Source organism: Stegodyphus dumicola, chromosome 4 (assembly GCF_044657685.1).
Source record: "Stegodyphus dumicola isolate Sdum_Otavi_A_Nest chromosome 4, ASM4465768v1".
Classification (NCBI taxonomy): domain Eukaryota; kingdom Metazoa; phylum Arthropoda; class Arachnida; order Araneae; family Eresidae; genus Stegodyphus; species Stegodyphus dumicola.
The window spans coordinates 227,630,720-227,656,092 of NC_140771.1; the positions used below are offsets into that span (position 1 = coordinate 227,630,720).

The 25,373-nt window shown below is 32.6% G+C and overlaps 1 protein-coding gene across 1 annotated transcript; it reads right to left on the reverse strand.

The window, feature by feature from the left end:
* Positions 1-1,447: 1,447 nt before the first annotated feature.
* LOC118184326 (U-scoloptoxin(01)-Cw1a-like) lies at positions 1,448-17,893 on the reverse strand. The gene is made up of 3 exons (XM_085816066.1): positions 17,789-17,893; positions 17,629-17,701; positions 1,448-6,952 (listed from the first exon to the last, which is right to left on the reverse strand). The coding sequence occupies exons 2-3, from the start codon at positions 17,698-17,700 to the stop codon at positions 6,596-6,598; spliced, it is 429 nt and encodes a 142-aa protein (XP_085672192.1). The 5' UTR covers position 17,701; positions 17,789-17,893; the 3' UTR covers positions 1,448-6,595.
* Between the last annotated feature and the right edge of the window lie 7,480 nt (positions 17,894-25,373).

Genomic DNA, 25,373 nt, shown 5'->3' on the forward strand with positions numbered 1-25,373 from the left:
TATCTCCAGAACTGACATTTTTAATTTGTTACCTATAGGGGGGCACACCAATTAATTATTTATACTAACACTCTAGTAACAAGCCTGAAAAACCTGGAGCTGACGTATGCTATATAATTTTCTTTTCTTTTTCAGTTTTGTTTAATTTAGCATGGTTAATAGGAACAGTGCCTAGAGTATGAATTTAATATTCACTCAGTTTGGTTCTAGAAGTTGAACTCTCTGAAATTGGATACCGAGCAATACACGCTTGTAAATCTCCGTATTGTCTGTAAAGTGTATCTGTAATATGTACCATTGTAAGTGCATGTTCTGCTGTAAAGCAATTTGAGTATCTGAAATAATGTAATAATTATGTAAATTATATAATTATGTCTTGAGCCACAACGGTTACGATATCTTGCAATGTTATTTGATGTATCTCCGATGTATCGCCTAATGCTAGATATGCAGGGATGTGAGACAATACCACCTAACCGTTGGTGAATGATGATGTCTTTGTCTGTTAACTTTTTATAATTGCTGCTGTTAACTTTTTATAATTGACAGAACGAAAATGGAAATTCCTAACTTTTACTCAACTTCGATTCCTATAAATACTTCTTTGAATATTTTGGAATACATGCAAGGAAAAGAAACTTTTTATTAGTATTGATAGTTTTTAATTAGAGCAAAATTTCAAATCTGCGTTTAATTAAAAAGAAATCAGAGTATGTTTTTTTTTCAAATTTTACTTGAATTTACTATACAGATAAAAACAACATGCTTATTTAAATTCTTCGAAAAAATTGGACGTTAGTTTTCTCAAAATAGTTTGACCAACATATTTGAGTAACAGTGCATAATTCTTTTATAGTTTCCTAGGAAAATTTAAAAATTAAATCAAAAATAGATAACGGGAAAATATGTCAAGAGTTAACACAAATACACTTTAAACAAATAGTGCTAAATTTTTTACAAAGAAAATTAAATGTATAATTCAGAAGTGGTATTGCTGATCCAGGCGCAGTACAATAGCAGAAACTGCCTTCTTAGTTTTCATTGCACTGTTCTATTCGATGTGAAAAAAACTGATCTTTATGAAGTTTTCAGTAAATTTTCAGTTGTTTTTTAGGTTAAGATCGGACGATTTCAGTGAAGGAAAAGCACTAAAATTTTAAATTCTAAAATCTCGAATCATTCGCAAGATTAGAGGCACGAGGATTCGAATGTCCTGGCTTGCGTTTTCCAAAAATGGATGCCATTTTAACCATACATTGTAGATGATTTCTTAAATAAAATAACAGTAAATTAAGATACACTTATATGGAGCCAGATATTTTAATATTCCTATATTTCGCTTGTAGAGTTCCTCACTTTGTAATTCTAAGTTAATGTTGGAAGAGAAGAATCTAAGAACTGATAAGCGAATAATCGCTTTCGTTCGGTGACAAGAAACAACAAGATAGAAGGGTAACTAATCCTTTATTATTCCAATAAGATTTAACAAAACTCCGCCTGGGAGTGTACAAGCAAAGCCCGCACTTGGACTTGAACTTAAAAGACTAAGAATTAAACTAAAACTAAGATTAACTAAAGATGTATAGCCGAAGCTATCAAAGTTCAATTTGAGTTGGCCCCTTAACTTATTTGACTACGAAGCTTAGCAAGGGCCTGAGTACGGCCGAGCGTAATAACAGCTTTGAGAGAGAGAGTGGCCAAAAAGGCAGACGCGCGTAAATCAGAAACTCTGATTCTCTCTGACTCAGTAAGTAACTTCGTGGTTTAAATACCGCTCCTCCTCATTAAATATTCAGCAAGATTCCAAAACTACGTTCTGGCCGGAAGTAGTAAGTTGAAGTTAAGAATTGGGCAGGAAAGGAACTTTAACTTAAAATTTAACTGTTAATAAAATTAACATAATGCTTACACGTTCTGTACTTATATGCATCTTCTACCAAGAAATAAAGTATATTTAAGTATAAGTGGAAGGAGAGTTTGCATAAAAATACATACAAAGACATACTTTTTTCCTACTAACAAATAATAACAGATTTTTCTTAAATAATGATAATTCAAAATTTTGCATTAAAATAAATTACTCTTACATTTCTAAAATGAATGTTATTTCTAAACTAGGATGGAAAGAAATTTTGTATTCTGTAATTATTATAATCCTTTTAAATGTAGTATGATTACATTATTAATTTTATTGAGCATAATAAGGTAAATTATTTAAGCTGAGTTAGTTATTATGTAAAAGTAGAAATATGTAAGAACGATATGCAATTTAAATCAATTAAAATATTATTGTCTTCATCAGTTCAAAAATTATTAATTCGAAATATTAGAATAAATTATTATCTGCCTCCTTAGATTTAACTGTTTTATTAATATATATTAGATGCCGCCACAACTATTAGTTAGGTGATAGAAGCGAAAAATAAGCTATATGATTGTTTTGTTTTTAGAACAGAACGATTAACAATTTTCGAATTCTTTAGCGGAAGGACAAAATGAAAGATAATACTTCCTTATAATCCCAAAAGGGCTATTGGTCTCGAAAGGCGATTTTGTGTTATTTCACTTTACATTCAAGTCTGTTGCCATTCGGTAAAACGTAAGATATGTATCTCTCAAATTCAGTTTATTTGCTATTGATGAATAAACGCTATTTAAAAGCAATAGATGCATTTAAGAATGTTATTTTTTATTTTTCAATTTTATGCAGATACTCAATGCATTTAACTCAGTGATATAGTTAATTAAAAACATTAAAATATTTTATAAATTTTTTCATTTTTCAGATGCACACACGAAACATAAACGTTCCCGTATAAAGGCAGCCAGTAAAGGCAGTCATTGTTTCTGATTCTCACGCAGTCATTCAAAAAAGTTCTATTGTTAGTTATATTGAACACCCATTAACACCTGAAATTTTGCAATGTCAGGAATTCCTGAGAACTCACACTTTAAAAGGGAAACAAATCGTTCTCCAGTGGGTGCCTGGTCATTGTCGGCTTTGAGGCAATGAGCAAGCGGATTTACTTGCAAAACGAAGTGCCAGCTTACTACAACATCCTAATACAGCCATTTCTTATTGAAGGATTAAACTGTTTTTTAAAAAAATTATTTATGCCTTATAGCTTACAAGATCTTCAGACTCGTACAGCCTTACCAAATTGGAGAATAATAAGTCTTTCTCTTATTCCCGATAGTCCAAGACGCAATGCATTTGCAGCTTTCCGTCCGTCTACAGGATATGATTGCCCTGCCGTCCACCTGCACCGCATAGTCATTTCAACCGATCCTATTTGCCCACTTTGTTGTGATTCTGGATATGCAATGTTCAGGAACCACTTGCTTCGATATGGAGCTCTTCGTGGTTTTACAGTAGAGTAAGGATACTGGGAGGCAAGAATGCTCTTTAGGCAATGGCTTCGGTCTTTTCTTTTTGTTCTTTGTTCTGTTGTTTGTAACCTTTGTTTACTTTGTAGCTTTTTGTAACTTTTTGCCTAGCCAAAGGAAATAAAAAGAGAAAAAATATTTTGGCTTGTTATCCTTCAGTTCTTAACGTCGTGTTAAAAATGTTCCCATAACACAATTACGTTTCAGCACTTTTTTTTTTTTGTTTTTTTTTTGTTAAAGCAATTTACATGAAAACTATTATTTTCAGGCAGAAGTACCTAGCATGAGAGGAACACTGAAACTGAAATCTTGACAGAAAGAAATTGCGTATTTCGCCTTAGTAAAAATAAAAATGCTTTCTTACGGGGTGATTGAGGAGTGTTGTAATTAAGACACAGTAACACTCCGAACAAATAAATACTAATTCATAAGTCAAACAACAAAATTCAGTGTTATATTTTCAAATTTTTACAGGACTAGTTTCGATGGTTTTACCGAACCACCATCCTCAGCTGCAAAAGCGCAAATGCATAAAGCTGATTTTTGTTTGACTTCTGAAATAGTAAATGTTGTAATGGATTAGGGTGAGAATGCTGTTGAAAAATCGTCTTTAAACTAACTACCCAGGGCCGGATTTAGACTTGAATTGGCCCTGAGTTATTTGAAATATGGGACCTTTATAAGTTTGTTATACTATGTTTTAATACTATATTTATATTATATTTTAAATTTTTTGGAAGGCCCAAGAAAGTGAGGGCCCTAAGCTGTAGCTTGTGTAGCTTATACGTACATTCTGCACTGTGACTATCAGTTAAACAACAGCACGGACCAGATGCAGTTTGTTAGGAATGCTGTTGCGAGTTCTTCAAAATTTTTCCTGTTCTGTATAATTCCCATTTTTAAGTAGTTCTTTCTCAATTTTTTCTTTATCGTCAGAAGCAATGCGAAGTTAAATTCTTATCTCATCAGTAACAAACTTTGCGAAAGTTCTAATATGCAATGATTTACGCTATAACTGTAGTTTACCTCAGCATTCCCAGTGTTATTTTGGATAACGACGTAAGATATCAGAACACCAGTTTTGAACGTGACGGATATTACACACAGAAATAGATTTTCATCAAAAAGTGATTTTCTTTCCAGTTCGGGCATTTCAAATTTAAATAATACAATAAGATATAAGTAAGAGTTTAATATACTAATAACTTTATATTGGCCCCTTTTAAAAGGAAAAGAAATTATATTGTTCCATGGCCTTAATACCAGACGGTATTAAAAGCAGATAAATAACAAATTATATATTAATTCCTTGTTGAAATAATAAATTTAATTATTCATAATAGAATAATAAAATTAACAGAAGTACTTATAGAACCGAAGAAGAATATGTCAGTAAAATTTATTTGTAATAAAATATGTTTGTTCATCAGAAATTGTATATTGCCTGTGCATTATTAACAAATGTATAATTTTGCAATATAAGTACAATTTTACAATTTACAATGTAAATTTTTTCAACATATTATACTGATAAACTTTTCCTCAATGAGAATGAAAACTGTATGAGGGTCATGATCAGGGTTTACGCTTTAAGATGTCTGTCTATATTTAGAAATTCTAATTTCATTTTAAGTGGTTAAAACTGACGAATCTCTGAGTTTTCTCATTTGTAGAAATTTCACATGCGGAAGAAACATCAATTTTCTATTAATATCAAGTATTCAGAATGTATATGTAAAATGCACTTGGATTACTTCCTAATTTCCTAGTTAGAAATTAACGATTGTACGTTAAGTATGATGGCATGGATATACAGTTAAAAATCTGTTGCAAACACCGAATTACTTCCTTGTACAGTCTATCAAATTATTCATATGTTCATTTAAACTTATTTTCCTAATTAATCTATTTCTAAAAACAAGTTGAAAATGGAATCACAAACTGAAAATTTTTTCATAATCAGTATGAAACTTTCCCTAATATAAGTATTGGAATTAAGATACAATAACACGCTGAACAAGTATTAATTTAGAAGTCAAACAACAAAAATCAGCGTTTTGTTATAAGTACTGGAATTCGAAGAATGCATTAGAAGTTAGATTTCGTTACTTGTCGAAAATCATTTTTTCTAAATTTGACATATCTAAAACATGAATATTTTCGTCATTTAAAACACTTCTGTAACTGAAAGTGTATGACTAGAATGAACCATTGCGAAAATCAGGGCCAAGTAAGAGCTTTTAAGCCGCGTACGATAGTGGGGTTTTATCTATACGTTTGGACCTGCCGATTGCAATAAAAACGGAAGGGCCCAACTGGATGATACGACAGTCCCATATACAAAATTTTAACATTCTATGGCTAATCGTTTTTGTGTTATGTGAGATACTTACATACGTACATGCATACAGATGACATAGAAAAAATTCCTCCTGAATCCATTTTACTATCCGTTTTGGATAAATATAAATTTATTCTTTCCGTACATACAGGGCGCTAGATCTTGGACCGCCGTCCGGAGATCCTCAAGGGGCCTGCCATATCGGGGTTTGATATATCCAAGGTCCAGGGACCGCGTCCAAGACGGCGCAGACCTTAGAATTCCTGCCCGGATTAAAAAAAGGCATGGGACAGAACTGTAAAATGCTTGCAAATAAAATTTAGTAGGAAATAAAAGAACGGTCTGACTTCTTTACCTCCAGGCATCACTTCATCGACATCGATTAAATTCGTCTCGGTGCTCTGTATACTCTGTCACTCCCGTCACTGGGACTGTGGGAACCAAATCCCAAGGACTCAGAAATCAACATTTAGCTCCACAACAGCCGAAGGAACTAACACGACAGCACCAGTACGGTCCCTGCCAAGCCTAAACCAACCTCCGAATGAATGGGGGCTCTAGTCCTGTGAAGTGAAATTATATACCCCCGTGGTTGAGCCTGCCTAAGTACAGATTCTAGCCAGTACATCCCACGAATTCTCCTGAGTCAACCCCAGGGGGTTACGGACGTCACGCATAAACAACCATCCAAATGGACTCAGGAATGATCAAATGGATATTTATGGTGAAATAGGATAACCGCAACTTTTTGCGGTTACAATACATCCTTTACTTCGTACAAAGAAGAAAAATTCCTACAATTTTAACCAGATATTTGATTAAACAGATAACATGCTTGAAAAAACGCTTTAGTAATAGATAATTCATTTATTTCAATCTCTCAGATTCAAACTGAGCAGCAGCTAAAATTTCTTTGTCCATTCCTTCTGTTTTCAGTCTAGCTTCCAGAAGTTCCAAAAGTGTGGCTAAATTTCTATAATACTTCTTAGATTCCTTGCATCTCTGTACTCTTCTGTAGTCTTGGCACACTAAATGACGCTGATCGAAGACTGTACCGTTCCCACACAGAAATTTGGTACTCCTCATTATACCATCTTTATCACGAGAACACACGTGGTACATCTGGCAATCCGTTTCAATGTCAGCATAATAGCCTCCATTAACTTTATCATGGCATGTGAAGCTTGTCTCAGGCAAGTTGTCTTCAGAATATGTTGGGTAGTCCTATGGGGAAGAAAAATTTCTATATTACTAAATCAATATTTTTTATAAATATTAACAGCTTTGTAGTAATTAATAAAATACATATCTAACAGTGTTATATTATGACACTTGTACACTCTAGTCTCCCAGACGGTATAGTGGTTAAGGGAACCTGCAACAGTACCGAAGGGCCGGGGTTCGAATCCCGGAGAAGACAGGGATGTTTGTTAATGTATAGCGTCAGTGCGGCATGACGGCATTCTAAATATGTGGCGAGCAGAACGTCCTCTCATGAGGTTGGTGGTTGGGAAAGAGGGGTGGGAGACCTTCGTACTTCTAACCATGGGGTGTTTTCTTTCAAAACTGGAGGCGGAACTGAGCACTCTAAATATGGGTCGAGTCGAAAGTCCTCTCATGTGGATTGATGCAAGGGCAGATGGGTAGGTGTTCCCTGGGATGTTCTCCATTAAAATTGCGGGGTGGGGTGGAAAATAGGAGTCCAACATCTCTTTGGAGTAGGCTCTGGTAACCTTTGTTCCATGTAATATGGACAAGGCAACAACATAAAACCCTCTACAATTTCGACTACGAATATTTTCTGTAAAATTGCCCATTGTTAAAGAGAACAGAATGTAAGAGTATTCATATTTAATGGTTTATATTACTTAACAGCGAACAGTAATTAAATAAAGGGTTACAATAAAATGTAATGACTTAGTTATTCCAACCATATTCTTCACTATAAAAGAAAAAATTAAAAATACTTTAAAGTTTCCCTAAATCCTATTTCGCATTCTTTTATGATCAGGACCACTTGTTAATCATCTATACGTAATTTGAAATATATTTCTTTTAAGTAATATTAGTTCAAGAAGTATATTTATTTCAAATAAGTACATAAGTTCCAAATATTTGTTCAAGTATTTCTCATAAAATATTGATCATCAGTGTATATAAAGGAAGAATTATTTATAAAAAATAAAGGAAATATTAAAAAGGAAACAATAAGCGTTAAGTGCGCTTGTTGGGAACTTATTTGTATTATAATGCCATAGAAACCTAATTTCACTGAACGCCAAAAATATTCTGCTGGAATCTGTAGCTGAAAAAATGCTTAAATATTTATAAATCCTTTGTAGAATACAACCCTTCAAGACAGTCTATAAAATATATCTGTCATAAAACCGAATTTTGAATTTGTAATTAAATTCAGCTCACTTCCTGGTTGTCTAGACAGTGAAATTTTGCTAGTAGGCCGCCCTAAATTATATATCAAATAATCTAATTTAAAAAGAAAGGGATTATAAATTTATGACATACCGGCTATTGCAGTAAACAGAGTAAGACGAAACATTGTTTAGAGACTTCTAGAAATATTTTTATAATGAAAGAATTTAGCCGAAATACTGGGCACATCTATGAAAACCACTAAGTAATGCTGCTATTTAGAAATTTATATTTCAAAATATATTTTACCTTAATATCATAAAAATCTCCACTTGTCAGTTCATTTTCTTTCTGTGTTTACTAGCGATATTAAAACCAATCGCTAATGTGATTTCCAGATTTAAAGAAAATTCAATACAAGCAAAATTAAATGAAAATTCAAAAACAAAGCTGCATACCTCCTATGCTGTAAATGAAGACTGGCGGTCTGCGTGTAGGTTAATGTTATTCTGCACCCCTCAAGTGCCATATGCCAATATACCAAGGACACAGAGCTTAATGACATGTTATATGTCTTTATCAGGTAGTTCCTCAAGGATTTATTACTTTCGTTATCTGTTGTGAATAGGTACGTTCGCCCAACCTGTGGTTAGTGACATTGACTGCCATGCCGATGTGCCCGGTTTCGAAACTCGAAGAAGGCATGAATGTTCGTAAGCATCTAGTGTCTGTGCAACAAGGGGGCATTCAAAATACATGGCTAGTCGAAAGTCCTGTCGAGAGGCTGGTGATAGGAGTGGACGGGTGACAGTCCCTCGGACACCCTGTTCATCATCCCAACTACGATGGAACTGCATAGTCAATGCGGCGGGACTATACGTGTATGACTAACGGAGAGTTTCTGGTGTCGTAGGCACTTATATCTGTACTGGCATGTCTACTTGTACCGGTGGAAAGGCAAGTCTGAAAACCACTAATACAAATGGATTAACTAGTTACCGAATTCGTGGTAGAATCTTTTAAAGTGTGATGTAATAACAAACACTGTACAATACGAAATATTTGCTAGTGTTATATTGTATTAAATATCTGCTTACATTTAACTAATAAAGTATATCTATTTATTAAGGGGTAATATCTTTGCTGCGATCATTTTTTAATAAAACATTTTTCTGATCCGAAATTCTATTGTTTCGTATACAATCGAAAATAAATCATTTTGTGGTGTGTTTCGGCACTAGAGATCCCTTTTGTGTGAATGCATATATTTTCTTTTGCAACAGTGAATATAATGTGTCTGTTTAATTCTTTTTTTTATTATTTTTTAATATTAGTGAATGAATCCAAGAGCTGAAAAGTTTCTTAAAGTCTGTTGAGGTAAATCTCAAGCCGTGAAATTTTACCACTTGACAACCTTACAAATTCTGTCTTTTTTTTTTCCTGCAATAAAATTACTACCTTATTCGTAATTGTCCTGTATCGTAACACATCCACTGGCAAGTTGTTATGATTACAAAGCGTAACAAGTTGTTTATCCTTTACAAAATTTACTTTTGGTCTCCTATTCCGAAAGCCATTTAACTTAATAAAAACTATGAAACATAACAGTAAATGTTTTTAGTCATTTGAAGAGCTTTTCTTAAAATGGGCAACTAAACAAAAAGACAAATTACCTCTTGGCATTACTGAAATCAATTTAATTGAAGATACAGCTGTTTCCAAGAGAATAATTTTGATTTACATGACTTTTTACTTGGTTGGCAAATTACGATGCAAATACTTTTAGTACTTTTTTCACGTCACTTTTATCTTGTTCTTTGTAATTTTTAAATATTGAGACTAGAGAAATTTTTTTAAAGAAAATTACTCTGTTGACAGCTCTTTATTAGTTCAGGAAATAATGGCTTGTCTGTAGATAATATTACCCTAAACACAACCCAGGAATGAAAGGAAAAGCTGAGCAAATGTAGGGAATACAAGTGTGAAAGTGACAGTTTTCAGCAAATCACTCAACTTCCGGATTTAGCAGTGTGGATTTTATGTCCTTTTGCATCTTATAAGTAAATATTTTACAAACCTATTAACTTGTGAAAATGTATCTATTTATTTTTAACTAACATTTCATTTTAAGTTAAATTACCTTTCTGTTATTTTCTTTTCACCCACACTTTTCATGCCAGTATGTAAAGGAGATAGCGAGCGTTTATTCAGATTGAGGGAGAAAGAAGTACAATTTAAGGAAGGATTCGCAAGATAATTTTAGACCGTGTTCTGCCTACTTGAGGCCACGTTATACTGTGACAGCAATTAATACAGCAATTGATTCTGTGGCGTTGAGTGCTTCTAGCCATTAAGCTTGCATCGCCGGTTATCTACAAACCAGAGCCTTTCCTGCGCGTTACTTTATCCCGTGAGCCGTTAGGCTAATCTATTACATTTGATTTAGCTCAAGATTACGCATTTAAGTTAAGACAGAAGTGCTGGCTTGTGTAAATCCAAGTTGGGTCATTGTTACTTTTTGTGTTCAAATAAAAGGGCGTTATACACACTTCTTTGGATTTTTGTTTTGTTTTACGAAACTAGAAGATAATTCTTCTATAGTCTTTTTAAAGTCGATTTGTATGCTTCCTATGAATACAAGACTTTACAATCTGGAAAATTAATATTAATTATAATGATAAATTAAACTATATAATTCTTTCTATCATAATTTAGTAATCTACCAACGATTTTAATTAAGAAGATTATTTGCATACCTCTTTAAAATGAATAGCAATCTCTCCTATTTCCATTTTCACAGCTCTTTCCTCCGGAAGCAAATTTTAGCTATCACAGTTTTCATCTGAATTTAAAATCTGTTATGTAATATGATATTCGAGAAAAGTTTAAGGGGACCGTGGACTTTAAAAAAGCTAAAAATCGACCAAAATATTGAATTTTTTTTTTACTCTCGTTGTATTACATATACTTATCTGCATCGTATGTAAAAAACCGAATTCAAATATTCTAATTTTTAACGAAGTTACAAGCATTTAAAATGTGTAAACAACATAAACTTTGCCCTTTAAATTTTGGCGAAAATGTAAACAAATATGTTTCAACAGTTATTTGCTGATATTTATATACTTATATATTTAATTCTTTATAAACCTGGCAATATAACGTTTTAACTGTAACTGCCATTTCACTGTTTACAGTTTAAAAGTGCTTTTCCTCGCTATTCTCTTTAGTTCTTTTTGCTAAAAGTGTTTTGCTGTGTTTTATACAACTACATTTTGCAGGACTGTTTATAACTTTCTTGGACTGGAAGAACTGCAGATTAATTTATAACCTCTTGCGTAAAAGTATATATATATATATATATATATATATATATTGTACATTATGCATGCCATAAGTCGTCGTTACCGTAAGCCTAAAGGGCGACCATCGAAGAAAAAACTTGCAGCTGTCAGCAAAATTGAAAAACGATGGGCAGCTCATTCGGAAAATGACGTGACATCGAACAGTGAAGAAGTTTCTTCCAAAAATAAACAAACAATTTTTTCTGAAAGTTCTATAGTTGAAGCGAGTACTTCAATAAGTGCCAGTGTAAAGAAACTGAATGAAAGTTTATTACGAACGTCTGACTGTGGTGATAACCGAAATGATGATTCATATATTTTGATAAATCGTAAAATGTGGAATCCATTGCTATGTAATATAAAGTGTGACGAGTGCTCAACCAACTCTTTAGATATTGTTTCAAAAGGAATATATGGATATTCTACAAAACTTGAATTAGTTTGTAAAAACTATGATAAAATATTTAGTTCAACATTTTCAAGAGAGCGGGTAAAACGGTCAAATACTTTTGATGTGAATACGAAACTTGTCGAAGCATTTTTGAAAATAGGCAAAGGCCATGCCGCCTTAGAAGTGTTTTCCATGATTATGGGAATTCATGCTATGGACAAAAAGACATTTGCTAAATGTTTACACAGTTTGTATGAAGAAAAGGGGAAACTAAAAGGTGATTTCCTTCAGTTTTCTCGAAATATTGTTCGAAACAAGCATAAAAAATTAATTAATATAAATAATGATGAGTGTATAGATATCACAGTGTCGTATGATGGCACATGGCAAAAACGTGGGCATACATCACTGTATGGAATAGGTATCGTCGTAGATGTCTTGACTGGGTTAGTTATCGACTACGAAATTCTGTCAAAATATTGTCCTGAATGTGTATGCGCGAAAAGAGATATGGGTGCTGACAGTGCGGAATTTCATATATGGTTTGAAAGCCACAAACCAGAGTGTTCCAAAAATTTTTCTGGTTCGTCTAATGCTATGGAAATGAAAGCCGCAGAAATTTTATGGAAACGGTCCATCAGTACATGTAATATGCGATATGTTGGGATACTTTCTGATGCGGATGCGAAAACATATCAACATTTATTAACTCTGAATCTTTATGGTAATGACGTAAAAATTAGTAAAGAAGAATGTATCAATCATGTGGAAAAACGTTTAGGGTCAGGATTGCGCAATAAAGTTAAAGAGCTGCGTTCCAGAGGTATATGTATCGGTGGACGAAAAGAATGTAATCTGAAGGAAACTACAATTCTAAAGTTAACTAACTATTACAGAAAGGCCATAAAAGATAACATACCGGATATAGACAAAATGAAATCTGCAATTTATGCAAGCTTACTACACTGTTCATCTACTGATGTCTCACCAAAACATTCGAAATGTCCTACCGGTACGTTGTCATGGTGTTTTTATCAACGTGCAGTAGCAAATGAAGAGCAGCCGAAAGCACATAAAGCAATGAAAACTAAAGTATCTGAAAGTGTTCTTTCTCAAATATTGCCAATTTATCAAAGGCTAGCTAGCACAGAATTGCTGTCCAGATGCATTTCTGGTAAAACACAAAATGCTAATGAAAGTATCCATAGTTTAATTTGGAACAATTGCCCTAAAGAAGTGTTTATTTCTAAAAAAAGGCTAGAAATGTCAGTATTATCAACAATTAATGAATTTAACTTTGGTTGTGTAAATGCTATAAGCATAGAACAGGAAGAAGTGAACTCGTTTTCCCTACTCATTGCAAAAAAGCGCGATCAGCGTCGCTTGAACCAAAGTAAGAAGAGAAGTTTACCTGCATGGAAAAAACACAGAAATAGTAAAAAATATTGTAAATCACTAAACGATAATGCAATTGTAGCAAATGAAGGTAAAACATGTGGTGCGGGTGATTTTTAAAAATTTCATTGAGTATACGGCATAAATTGTTTTTACCTGTATAACTTCGAATCACCTAGCAATTCGTCATATGTTTATTTTTGTCATATTTAATATTATGAGATTAAAATTAGTTAAATCTTAAAAAAATGTTATCGAATGTTTACAAATTTATATTCAAAGTTGCTGTTTCTCATGACCATGTATTAAAGGTGAGTTTGAAGGAAAACTTTAAATTCATTTTTCTCAAAACAAATTTTTTCGTAATTTGTGTGTTTTGAAAATGCTCCATGCGTCTCATTTTTAGTTAAAAATGGATGATATTTGGAAGAAACTATATTGTTATATGTTACAGTAGATCTGTGTATGCATTTTTAGATATGAGGTTATTAAGAAGTTTAAACTTGTGAAAACCTTTAACAAAAGGTGAAATTTTTTCGAAAATTGGGTTTAAGTTCACAAAAATAGCCTTTAAAAATTTCTTATCCATCATATTCAATAACGGATACACAAATACTTTTACCAAGCCTTTATAAGTAACATAAAGCAAACATTAGGAAAAAATATTAAAAATTAGAGCGCATGGAGCATTTTAAATTTTGAATTAAAATAATTAATTAATTGCTTTAAAAATTTTTAATTTAAAATAAATTGAAATTTTGAGCATATATTTTGTACACTGATGCTATAAGATGTACATGTATAAAATTTCTTGTTGAAAAAATGAAAACTTAAAAAAATAATTTTTAAAGTCCACCGTCCCCTTAAATTCCCAAGACAGTAATTAATTTTACGCTTTGTATGTAACTATTGGATGATATTGTTAATACTTGTGGATGGCAAGAGCCCACCAGCGGCCGAGCGGTAAAGTCGCTGAACACTGGTAGTTCGGTCTGAGGTTCGAATCCTGCGAACGGGCTAGCTGCATGGTTCTTTTCGTCGTTTTTCTCATGTGTAATGTATATACGAGCCAGTTTCCCTTAGAAAGTCCTCCACGAAGGTATCCCTCCCCTTAGGCAGATAGCCCTCGAGGCTTTGCCGTAATTAAATAACCTAACATAACCTGTGGATGGCAAGTGCTATCTAATAGAAAACGCTGCTCATTTAGCAAGAAAAATCTACAAATAGCTTTAGTGGCCAACTAGCCTTGATATTAAGGCTATTTAAAAAATATTTATGTCATTTGTAAAGGTACATAGCTCATTATATAAGAGGAAATTCAAAGAAACGGAGGTGAGCATTTACAACAGTGCTCATAATGTTCATACACTGAACGGGAATATAGAGGTTTCAATCTCCGTGTAACTTAATTGATAAGCACATTAGGAACAGAACTGAATGAAAAAAGATTACATCTCTTAATTAAAATGTATGCATTATAGTATCCATAAAATTAGGAAAGGAATTGTAGAATTAATTCAAATTTGTTTTCCTATATGCATTAAGCACTAAATTCTATATAAATACTGGTCACTTTATATACCATTTTATATCAGAAACAGTGGTCACTTTTACAGACAACCGTCATAAAGGGACGTACTTCACGAAAACATACACTATATTTTGCTCTATGGGAATAAAAAATATGATTTATTATTTAAAATTTCTCTTACAACCTGTGCTAAAATCATTTCTATGTTCCGTCCCGTGTTTTGAGAAACTTCGTAATTGAAAATACGTATCTAAGAACGGTATTTAAGGAAATAATGCCTGCAGCCATTTTTTTAAGTGTCACGAGTGAGAAGAAATCGTTGAATTATGAAGACAATTGTTGATACTTTTCATCTTGCGTTATATAATAAGATTTAATCATTTATCCAGAATCAGAAGTGTGGTCACTTTTACAGACAACCGTCATAAAGGGACGTACTTCACGAAAACATACACTATATTTTGCTCTATGGGAATAAAAAATATGATTTATTATTTAAAATTTCTCTTACAACCTGTGCTAAAATCATTTCTATGTTCCGTCCCGTGTTTTGAGAAACTTCGTAATTGAAAATACGTATCTAAGAACGGTATTTAAGGAAATAATGCCTGCAGCCATTTTTTTAAGTGTCACGAGTGAGAAGAAATCGTTGAATTATGAAGACAATTGTTGATACTTTTCATCTTGCGTTACATAATAAGATTTAATCATTTATCCAGAATCAGAAGTGTTTTCGAAAGCCGTATGTTACGAATTGGTAATTTACTTATCCAGATTTAAGCAAGAAGCTGATTTTGTCCCTTTGTTTCATATTTAATGTGGTAACCGAGTAATACAAAACAACTGGCTGTAGGTGACCATATCAGTACAATACATGCGAATTTTAAATAATAAATTGTGTTTGTATTTGAATTTATGCATATCACCGATTTCGAATAAAAGGAATGGTTCTAAACATTCTTATTAGCTTATGCCTTAAATAAAATTCTTAAAAAGTGCTCTGCGTTATAAAATATGCTGAATACCAGAAAATTCTGAACAAATGCAAATACAGATAAATTCTTTAAAATTAGGAAATATGCAAAATGATACTGGATATGATTATCAGGAAAATATTTTCTATCTTTTTGAAGAGTTTTGCATTTTTCACTAGCCTTCAGAGAGCAATAATATTCTATTGTGCATATTAACGCTGGACTGCAGAAACACATATACGCCATCTATTGAGTAAAACTAAAACTAAAATAAACAAGTGGGGAAATCATTATACATTATAAATCCTTTGTGTTAAATCATTCTGTAAAATCATTATAAATCCTTTCTGTAAAAAAATGTAACATAACTTTCATCGTTGAATTTTATGATACAAAACAAAACGTAGGCCTCTAAAATCCAAATTTTTCCTTTATTAATTAATTTATTTATTTAAAACATTAAAAAAAATTTCTCAAAAATCATTTATTAATTCATTGCATTATGATTTCTAAAGAAAATGCTGATTCATAATGCATATTTGCATATTTAATTTGAAATTCAGATTTCGATAGCAATAGTTTTCAAAAAGCTATTAAAATGTACAATGCAGTAATTTCACAGGACCATTAACAAAAATAAATAGGATTTACTTACATAGATAATAAAAAATCAAGAGAATGACATTAAATTTTGAGTACGGCATTAAATCGTCTACATGCACGCATTACACTGCTTTTGCACAATATGTGGAAATCTGCAGAACGATTTTATATGATACTAAATTCATTAATGAGAAATCATCTCACAAATATTTGTTTCAGTTACCTTAAAAACAGCATTTTTTTAGCTTCTTGCAAAGAAATTATACTACAAATATTATGTACATAAACATAGACAACTGAACAAATATGAAAACTGTCATTATCTCAATAGGTGTCGGTAATATATCAGGAGGATCAGGTATCGGTAATATAACTGGAGGTAATATATCATAAAACCTCCAGTTAACACTAATTAAGAAGTCAAACAACAAAAATCAGCGTTATATTTTGGAAATTTTCACAGGACTAGTTTCGATGGTTTTACCGAACCACTATCCTCAGCTGCAAAACCGCAAATGAAAAAAAAATTGTTTTCATTTTTTTCATTTGTGATTTTGCAGCTGAGGATGGTGGTTCGGTAAAACCATCGAAACTAGTCCTGTGAAAATTTTGAAAATATAACGCTGATTTTTGTTGTTTGACTTTTGGATTAGTATTTATTCGGCGTGTTATTGTGTCTTAACTCCAGTTAACAGTTATTAACATACGATGGTTTTTATTATAATATCTTTTATGTAGAGGAGATAAATACAAATATAATAACAAGAAGAAAAGATAAGAAGTAATAATAAGAAAAGATAAAATCATGTCTGTAATGATTAATATATTCTCTGACATCAGATGCATAATTAGCTAAACTTTTCGTACCAAATAGGGAATAATTAAAACACATTATATGAAATATAATTTAAATGAAAATTATTATAGAAAAGTACGAAGGAAAAATTAGATAATAACATTGGATTCTGAACTAAATGTTGTTGCTTATCCTGGAAAGATCTGACATATGTCGGATAGTCTTAGAAGGTTGTTGACCGTCAAAAAATCAATAACAGTCAGGGGATCGGATGTTGTCCTCCTTAGAAAGTCCGATTAAATATAAAAGGATTTTTATTTAAGTAATTTTCTTATTATTAGAAGCAAAATAAAACCAATAAATATTTATTGATTGCAAAAGCACTCAGGAAACTATAAGCTTGATCATGTGTAATATATATGTCATAAAAAAGCAGTACTAAACAAATAATTACGATAATACCAAATAATAGAAACATAATAAACTATTCACCAACCTGTGATGCTATACAGCTGAGTAACATAATGAGGATAACTATAAGCATAGCTTGACTTTCATTCAAAGGCATTCTGCAAATAAAATGCAAAAAGAGGATCAACTGCAAATTACTTCACTTATATATTTGCAATAAGAGTTGATACACTAGTTACAATCACTTTCAAAACAATGTAAAGGCCTGTCAGTACAGAAAGAAGAATAAATCGAAACAGCGAATATTTTGCGATTAACGCGTCCAGACGGTTAAAACAGAAAATACGGATACTTGAGTCGAGAAGATTCTGTTTTTTATGTTAATCCTTCATCTGCTGAAAAGGAGGTCACGATAACAGGTTTTTAGTGAAATGGGTGATAGCCTAATACATGGAATGAAGGTCTTGTCCGGTGTAAACAATGGCAGAACTTTTGTGGCTCTGTTTTCACGCATATTATTTCTTATGCTAATTGAAACATTTATTTACGGCAGCCCTCCATAAATAAATGGTTCTTGTTAAATCTTTAAATCGTTTAATCGGCTTAGATTCCTAAAGATTGATGCCTAGCTGAGTTTTAAATAAGATTGAATAAGATTGAAGTTTAAGATTGAAGCCTGGCTGTAATGCGGAAGAATTTTGCTAAAAATGCTAATAAATTCGATAATCTCTGAAAGATCTTTTTGCTTCTATGTCCAGGTTCATACGTATCTACAACTGTCTTAATTTTTCTTAATGTAAGGTTTTGCTAATCGCCTCTTGTCACATGGGAGTTCATGAATGGATCGTGTTGCTCATCTGTTGCTATTTTTTTTAACTTTGAGTCTTTCTGTTATCTTGGAGAAGACTTGATACTATAACATGCTTATTGAGGAAAACAATTCAGACTTTTAAAAAACAGTTGATGATGAGGGATTTTACAAAAGAAAGGTTTCCCATGCCAGCTCATTCTGCTTTCAGAGGAAAGTAATCGGGTGGCTTCACTGAAAGAACGAGGAAATTTATAAAAAATCAAAACCTTATTTTCACAATAAAATTGAACTATAACGCGTTTAGCTTAATTAGACATAGATTTTTCCGATTTTTTCTTTGGACGATAGAAGATTTATAAAGAAAAAATCGGAGTTTATGAAATTCGTATAATAAATTGCAGGAATGAAGAACTGAAATTTTTTGGTGTGACCATCAGGAGATTTAAAATGCAGTAAGACCCCGCTTAACGCGGGGGATACGTTCCATCGAAGTAGAGCGTAATGCGAAACAGCGCTAAGCGAGGCTATCTTAACATGTAAATAATGGGGTTAGGGGAAGACGGATAAAAAATGGTTAGGCATTAAATTTAATAATTTTTTTTAATAAAAATAAAATCAAACATTTATTTCTTACAAAAATAAAAACAATATAAACGCATATACTTTTAAAAACAAATAAAATTCTCAGTCAGATCATTCAGTCTATTCTGGGTTTCCAATTTTCTGCCTTTTTGTCAAGAAGGCATTGTGATAGATTGGCTTAATGGCATATTGCGTTCAATTTCGTCGTCAATCCATATAGACAGTCGTTTTCCCATTTCCTCTATAATGTTATTTCTAGAACGGGTAATTCTAGTTGCAGAGCTCGACGTAGTTGCAGTTGCCGACGACAGTATTTTTTCTTTATTCTTAAGAATTGTCCTTATTGTTGAAGTTGCCAAAATCAATGCAGCACTAATTTGAGATTGACGTTCACCAGAATCTAATCTTCTAATCACTTGCATTTGAGTTTCCAGTGAAATGCTTTTTCTGGTTGCTTTCTTTTCTTGTTTTTTATTATCACCCATGATAAAAACTAAAGATCATAACATTTGTCACTGTATTAATCGTTATAGTATTATACAAATTTAAACTTACAATAATGTCAACAAATGTTTCAAATAATAAAAATGCGTCCACCAAGCAAGAAACACAACTACACTGTTTCGGATATGTTATTTGGAAACCTAGCGCTGCGCGCAATTTAGGAGAATCCCCGGGTTGAAATAAAAGAGCGCTAAACCGAAACAGTGCTAAACGAAACAGCGTTAAGCGGGGTCTTACTGTAAAGAAGTTCAGCACAGAAGCAACATAATAATCGGGAAAGGTATTGCACTTTTCTGACTGCGATTAAGAGAGAATATTGAAGTTAATCTGAAAATGCAAGTCATTGGTATAGCAAATCCTTACAATATTAAAGATTTACTATACCAGTGACTTTCGCACTAAGAAGAATTAGATACCACATAGAAAAATATAGAAATTAAACGCCACAGAGATATTATTTTCCTGTCGACTTATATTCTAAAAACATGTACTTATTTCATTACCACATAGAAAAATATAGAAATTAAACGCCACAGAGATGTTATTTTCCTGTCGACTTATATTCTAAAAACATGTACTGATTTCATTACCACATAGAAAAATATAGAAATTAAACGCCACAGAGATGTTATTTTCCTGTCGACTTATATTCTAAAAACAATTACTGATTTCATTGAAAATGCAAGAGAACGCCAAGCCTCCCAGTAACTCAAGTCTTTGACATAAAAATATATCAACTGCCAAGACACAACACATAGGCCAATCGCAAATTTTCACATTTAAAAATGACAAAAAGAAGCGGACACTTCAAACTAGTGACAATTCTCTCCCAACCGTAATCTAAAAATGGCAAAGTCCTATAAGATCATAAAGTTTTCTTCTTACTTTTTACTTTCCTGAATCTTTCATCTTCAGGGTAATTTACTTTATTGCACTACTGTAGAAAAATTAGGTTTTTTTTTTCGGAGCAAGAGACATGAAAAATGTGAAATGCCTTCGGCGGAACTCGAATCACGGACCTCTCGAATGCGCATCGAGCGTGCTGACCAGTACACCACGAAGGGAGGCCTTAGCTAAGGCTAAGGCGGTGGCTAAGGCTAGGGCATGCTAAGGAGGGAGAAATACCTTGTAACATATTAGGTAAAAAGCAGAATTGTTTTCCGTGTTTTTATGATAATGTTTGATATGCTTGATGCAGTATTATTGTGCTACAGATTTGTGACCAAAAATGGGAGTCAACTTGGCATAGCGTTGCATATCTTTCAACACTCTCAAGTGACTTGCATAAGCAATTACCATCTTTAAGCATCCGCAAATGGTAATTGAGAGAATTCAGTAAAATTTCTATCGTAATCGGAATCTCTTGATCACAGTTGTTTCAGAGAGTAGGTACTATTTTGAATATTTCATTTGTGGCAGTTACCTATCTCATTTGTCTGAAAATGGTCAGTACAGGCCCATGATATTCATCGTGGTAAGGAATCAAGTGTCCCTGTCGTTGGCTAAAGTCTTGAGCATTATATATGTAACAGTCAGATTTTAGCTTAGTTCGGCCTCCAGTTTTGAAAGAGAACACTCCAAGGGTACTAGTCCGAGGGTCTCCCACACTCTTTCTCCACCACCAACCTCTCTCAACTTTCTGCTTGCCACATATTTAGAATGTCTCCATGCCGCACAAAAACTATACATTTATAAACATCCATGCTTTCTCCGGGATTTGAATCTGGATCCTTCGGTACGACAGTCAGAGTTCACAAACCACTATCCTGGCTGGGCGGCACAGAACCATTTTCACATACCTTTTACCTTCGCCCGAAACGAGTAGTAGGAAATATTAACTATCCGATAACTGAAAGCTTCTTAATGTGAGACACGAACATGTTTTACTACGAAACTCTATCTGATTTCTTATAACTCTGTTCTTTCGAAAAGCTTAGTCTGCTGAATAATTATGGATTACGAACATGCCTATTTACTGCATTATATTTAAAAAGAGGTATAAAGTACTGAATTAATTAAATTAGACAAAGTACAGGAGGAATATATGCACAAACTTCATCTCAGTTATAATCGACAGACCGCGAATCCGAAAGGAAGAGATCTCACATTCTTTTTCTTCATTTACCATGTGTCTAGAGAACTTTATTTGGACAGATTTTGGAAAGACACTGCAAATGTCTAAGTCTGAACACGTATCGATCAGTAGAAATAGTTGAAACGGAACAGGAAATAGTTGAAATGGTTTCTCCTTTTACCTAAGGCAAAATTAAGTTCTGTAATTTTTTTTCCAATTTTAAAATCACTTATCACAACACTTTTTTTTTTTTTTTTTTTTTATTTTCAGCAATTACTAATAATTTTTTCGCGTACCTCTGCCTAGTCATCACACATTCCCATGGGCACACATATCAGACGCTGGGAACATCTTGCCTTTTTAAGCATCGATAATGCATAATCCAAACCTTTTCTTTTAGATATAATTATATAATTGAACTTTACTAGTAGGACAAAGTGAATCATACTAAGTATTATGTTCAACAAGATGGTAGGTCTTAGTGTCTGAATGTTTTGAAATGAAATATTATAAGGGAATAAAAACATGACAAATGCGCAAAAGTGATGATAAATTTCAGAGTCAAGAAATAATTCAACATCAGACAGCGAAAGCAAGTTGCATTTGGTGCTGCCATCTAGTGTGCAAATATATAAACAGAAACTTTCCTTTCATCTATCCAAAAAAGTAAAAGAAAATCGTTTTTTGATTAAACGTTTAAATTTCGCATTTTTGCTTCGATATAAAAAAAAAAAAAAAAAAAAAAAAAAAAAAAAAAAAAAAAAGAGCAACGTTTGAAACTTAGTAAGAAACTGATTAAATTTAATGTAAAAAATTAATCAAATTTTCTTTCTTTCCTTTTTTTCCTGTGGAGAACGTTCATTAAGTTCGAGTTAATGAGGTACAGGCTCTTACTCTTTTGAATACGAAACTTTTTTTTACCTGTCAAGAAACAAAATGCGGAAATTTATTTAAAACTTTAACGCTTTTGATGAGAGTAGTCTTTCTCGAAAGAGTAAATCACGAAGGACCTAATTCAAGAGTTAAGCATTTAGTTGTTTAAAACACATATTAAACAATTAAAAAATTATTTGCAATAATGTTTAGTTTATTATGTATATAATATTAAGTAGTTATGCTAACTTAAATACTTAATTTAATGAAGAAAATATCTTGCGAAATAGCAGTTTTTGTAGTATGAATACATGGATCCATTAAGCACTACTTCACTGTTCATAAACTAGCAGCTTATAACTTTATACGATATTTTACCAATAATATTTTTTTCTGATGACTTCTTTGAAATCAGAGACGTTAGACATGAGCTTTGACACATTTTGTTTTAGTTCCTTCATTTCATATTACTCTATTTAATTTTTTATTTAAGATTTACTTGTAAAAAATATTAAGTTGATGATATTTGTTTCATTGCAGAAATTTGATCTTAAGAAAATTTTACATTGTAATTTAGATCGTTATTATTTATTTGCAATATAGGAGAGGACGGTGAGAAGATGTGTGATAAATGTGCAATGTTATTTACACGTTTTTGTATGTTGCATGTCCTACAGGACATTTCAAATGTATTGCATTATTAACTATCTTTGGCAATTCGGCTTAGGTCAATGGGTCTAACTTAAGAATGAATCAAATAAGATAAACTTTCTGCCTAAGGTAATTTTTGGCTATTTCATACATTATAATAAAATTATACGAAATTAAAAATTTTTATATGGGTCCTCTGAAACAAAAAATTGTTATTAAATCAACTGTTCCTCATCTTGTTATTGACATTTAAGCTGGGGGATAACCATTCTTAAATGAGCAAAATTTGCTCTAAAATGCTGGCCAAAGTATGTTATTTAATCTATCTTTACTCGGTGGAAAGGACAACCAAAACATTTATGTTTGGAATTATAAAAGTGCATTGGATTAAAAAAATGGTTATTAGCAATTCTACAAATAGGAATTTGAAATGTTTCAACATAAAGTGAAAGTTCTTTTCTCTCTTCTAATTTTCGGATACTTCCTCGTTAAGCATTCGTTAGGGATGGCCAAACCTATCAAAAATGTAACCGTCATATTACCAAAATAGTTGTCCGAAGTGCGCCAAAAAGGATTGAACACGACGAAGGAGACAACAATGGTCGGCGAAAGTTAAATAAATTTATTAAAGAAAAGTAATTAGAGTGCTATTTACCTACGGAAACGAACGCCTTGGTGAAAGGCATTTTACAAGAAACTGGCTCGTATACCTGTTACACATGGAAAAAGCCACGAAAACCAACCATGAAGGTCAACCCGTTCCCAGGCTGATCAATTCCAGGCTAAATTCCCAGTGTTCAGCGAAGTTACCGTTAGCCCACTTGTCAGCCCTGGTCGGCGAAGGATATACGGTGATATTCCTTCTCAACGAAGGAAGTAAGAAGACTTACCAAGCTTTACTCAGGGGTCGATCCTACGTCAATTTTTAGCGGGTTAGCAGTCAATCTGCAATCGCCCGTGGCTGCATGACTTTAAAGTTACTTTTAAGAAATATACATTTGGAAGCGTACATACCTAACTCTTTTTAGCGGTGGCATATGTAAGGTCACTCTTAAAATCTGTATTTACAGATCCATTTCCTTAAAGTCCGAAAATTACTGAAATCTTCATAGAAAGTTTTCAAAATGTAGTGGTTTAAATTGCAGTTTATTTCTTAAATGAGAATCATCGTTACGGCCTGTCGCGCAATTTATCTGAAACACATTAAATAAAGCTATGCTTCACATATGCAGTTTGCAACATTATCTTAGTTTTTATCTTGGCCATCTGGGATGGTTTAATGCACTTGAAATATATGATACAGTGAGACCCCGCTTAACGCTGTTTCGTTTAGCGCTGTTTCGATTTAGCGCTCTTTTATTTCAACCCGGGGATTCTCCGAAATTGTGCGCAGCGCTAGGTTTCCAAATAACATATCCGAAACAGTGTAGTTGTGTTTCTTGCTTTTTATCATTTGAAACAACATTTGTTGACATTATTGTAAGTTTAAATTTGTATAACACTATAACGATTAATACAGTGACAAATATTATGATCTTTATTTTTTTATCATGGGTGATAATAAAAAACAAGAAAAGAAAACAACCAGAAAAAGCATTTCACTGGAAACTCAAATGCAAGTGATTAGAAGATTAGATTCTGGTGAACGTCAATCTCAAATTAGTGCTGCATTGATTTTGGCAACTTCAACAATAAGAACAATTATTAAGAATAAAGAAAAAATACTGTCATCGGCAACTGCAACTACGTCAAGCTCTGCAACTAGAATTACCCGTTCTAGAAATAACATTATAGAGGAAATGAGAAAACGACTGTCTATATGGTTTGACGACGAAATTGAATGCAATATGCCATTAAGCCAATCTATCATAATGCCTTCTTGACAAAAAGGCAGAAAATTGGAAACCCAGAATAGACTGAATGGCACTCTGACTGAGAATTTTATTTGTTTTTAAAAGTATATGCGTTTATATTGTTTTTATTTTTGCAAGAAATAAATGTTTGATTTTATTTTTATTAAAAAAAACATTATTAAATTTAATGCCTAACCATTTTTTATCCGTCTTCCCCTAACCCCATCATTTACATGTTAAGGTAGCCTCGCTTAGCGCTGTTTCGCATTACGCTCTACTTCGATGGAACGTATCCCCCGCGTTAAGCGGGGTCTTACTGTACTAATACTATTGGTTTACATTGAATTGCCGTATCATTACAATATCTTTATAACTAAAAATGGAATTTATAATTATTTACAAAGTTAAATATAATAAAAAAAAAATAGAAATCTATATCCTGTTCCTGGAACTAAAGTTTTGCTGATTTTTTTCATGTATTT

Bases quoted from the DNA above. Each gene is read 5' to 3' on its own strand.
- LOC118184326 (XM_085816066.1), bottom strand. From the start codon at position 17,700: ATGCCTTTGAATGAAAGTCAAGCTATGCTTATAGTTATCCTCATTATG. The intron at 6,953-17,628 runs GTTGGTGAATAG...TCTTCCCCATAG, and splicing joins TCAGCTGTATAGCATCACAG to GACTACCCAACATATTCTGA.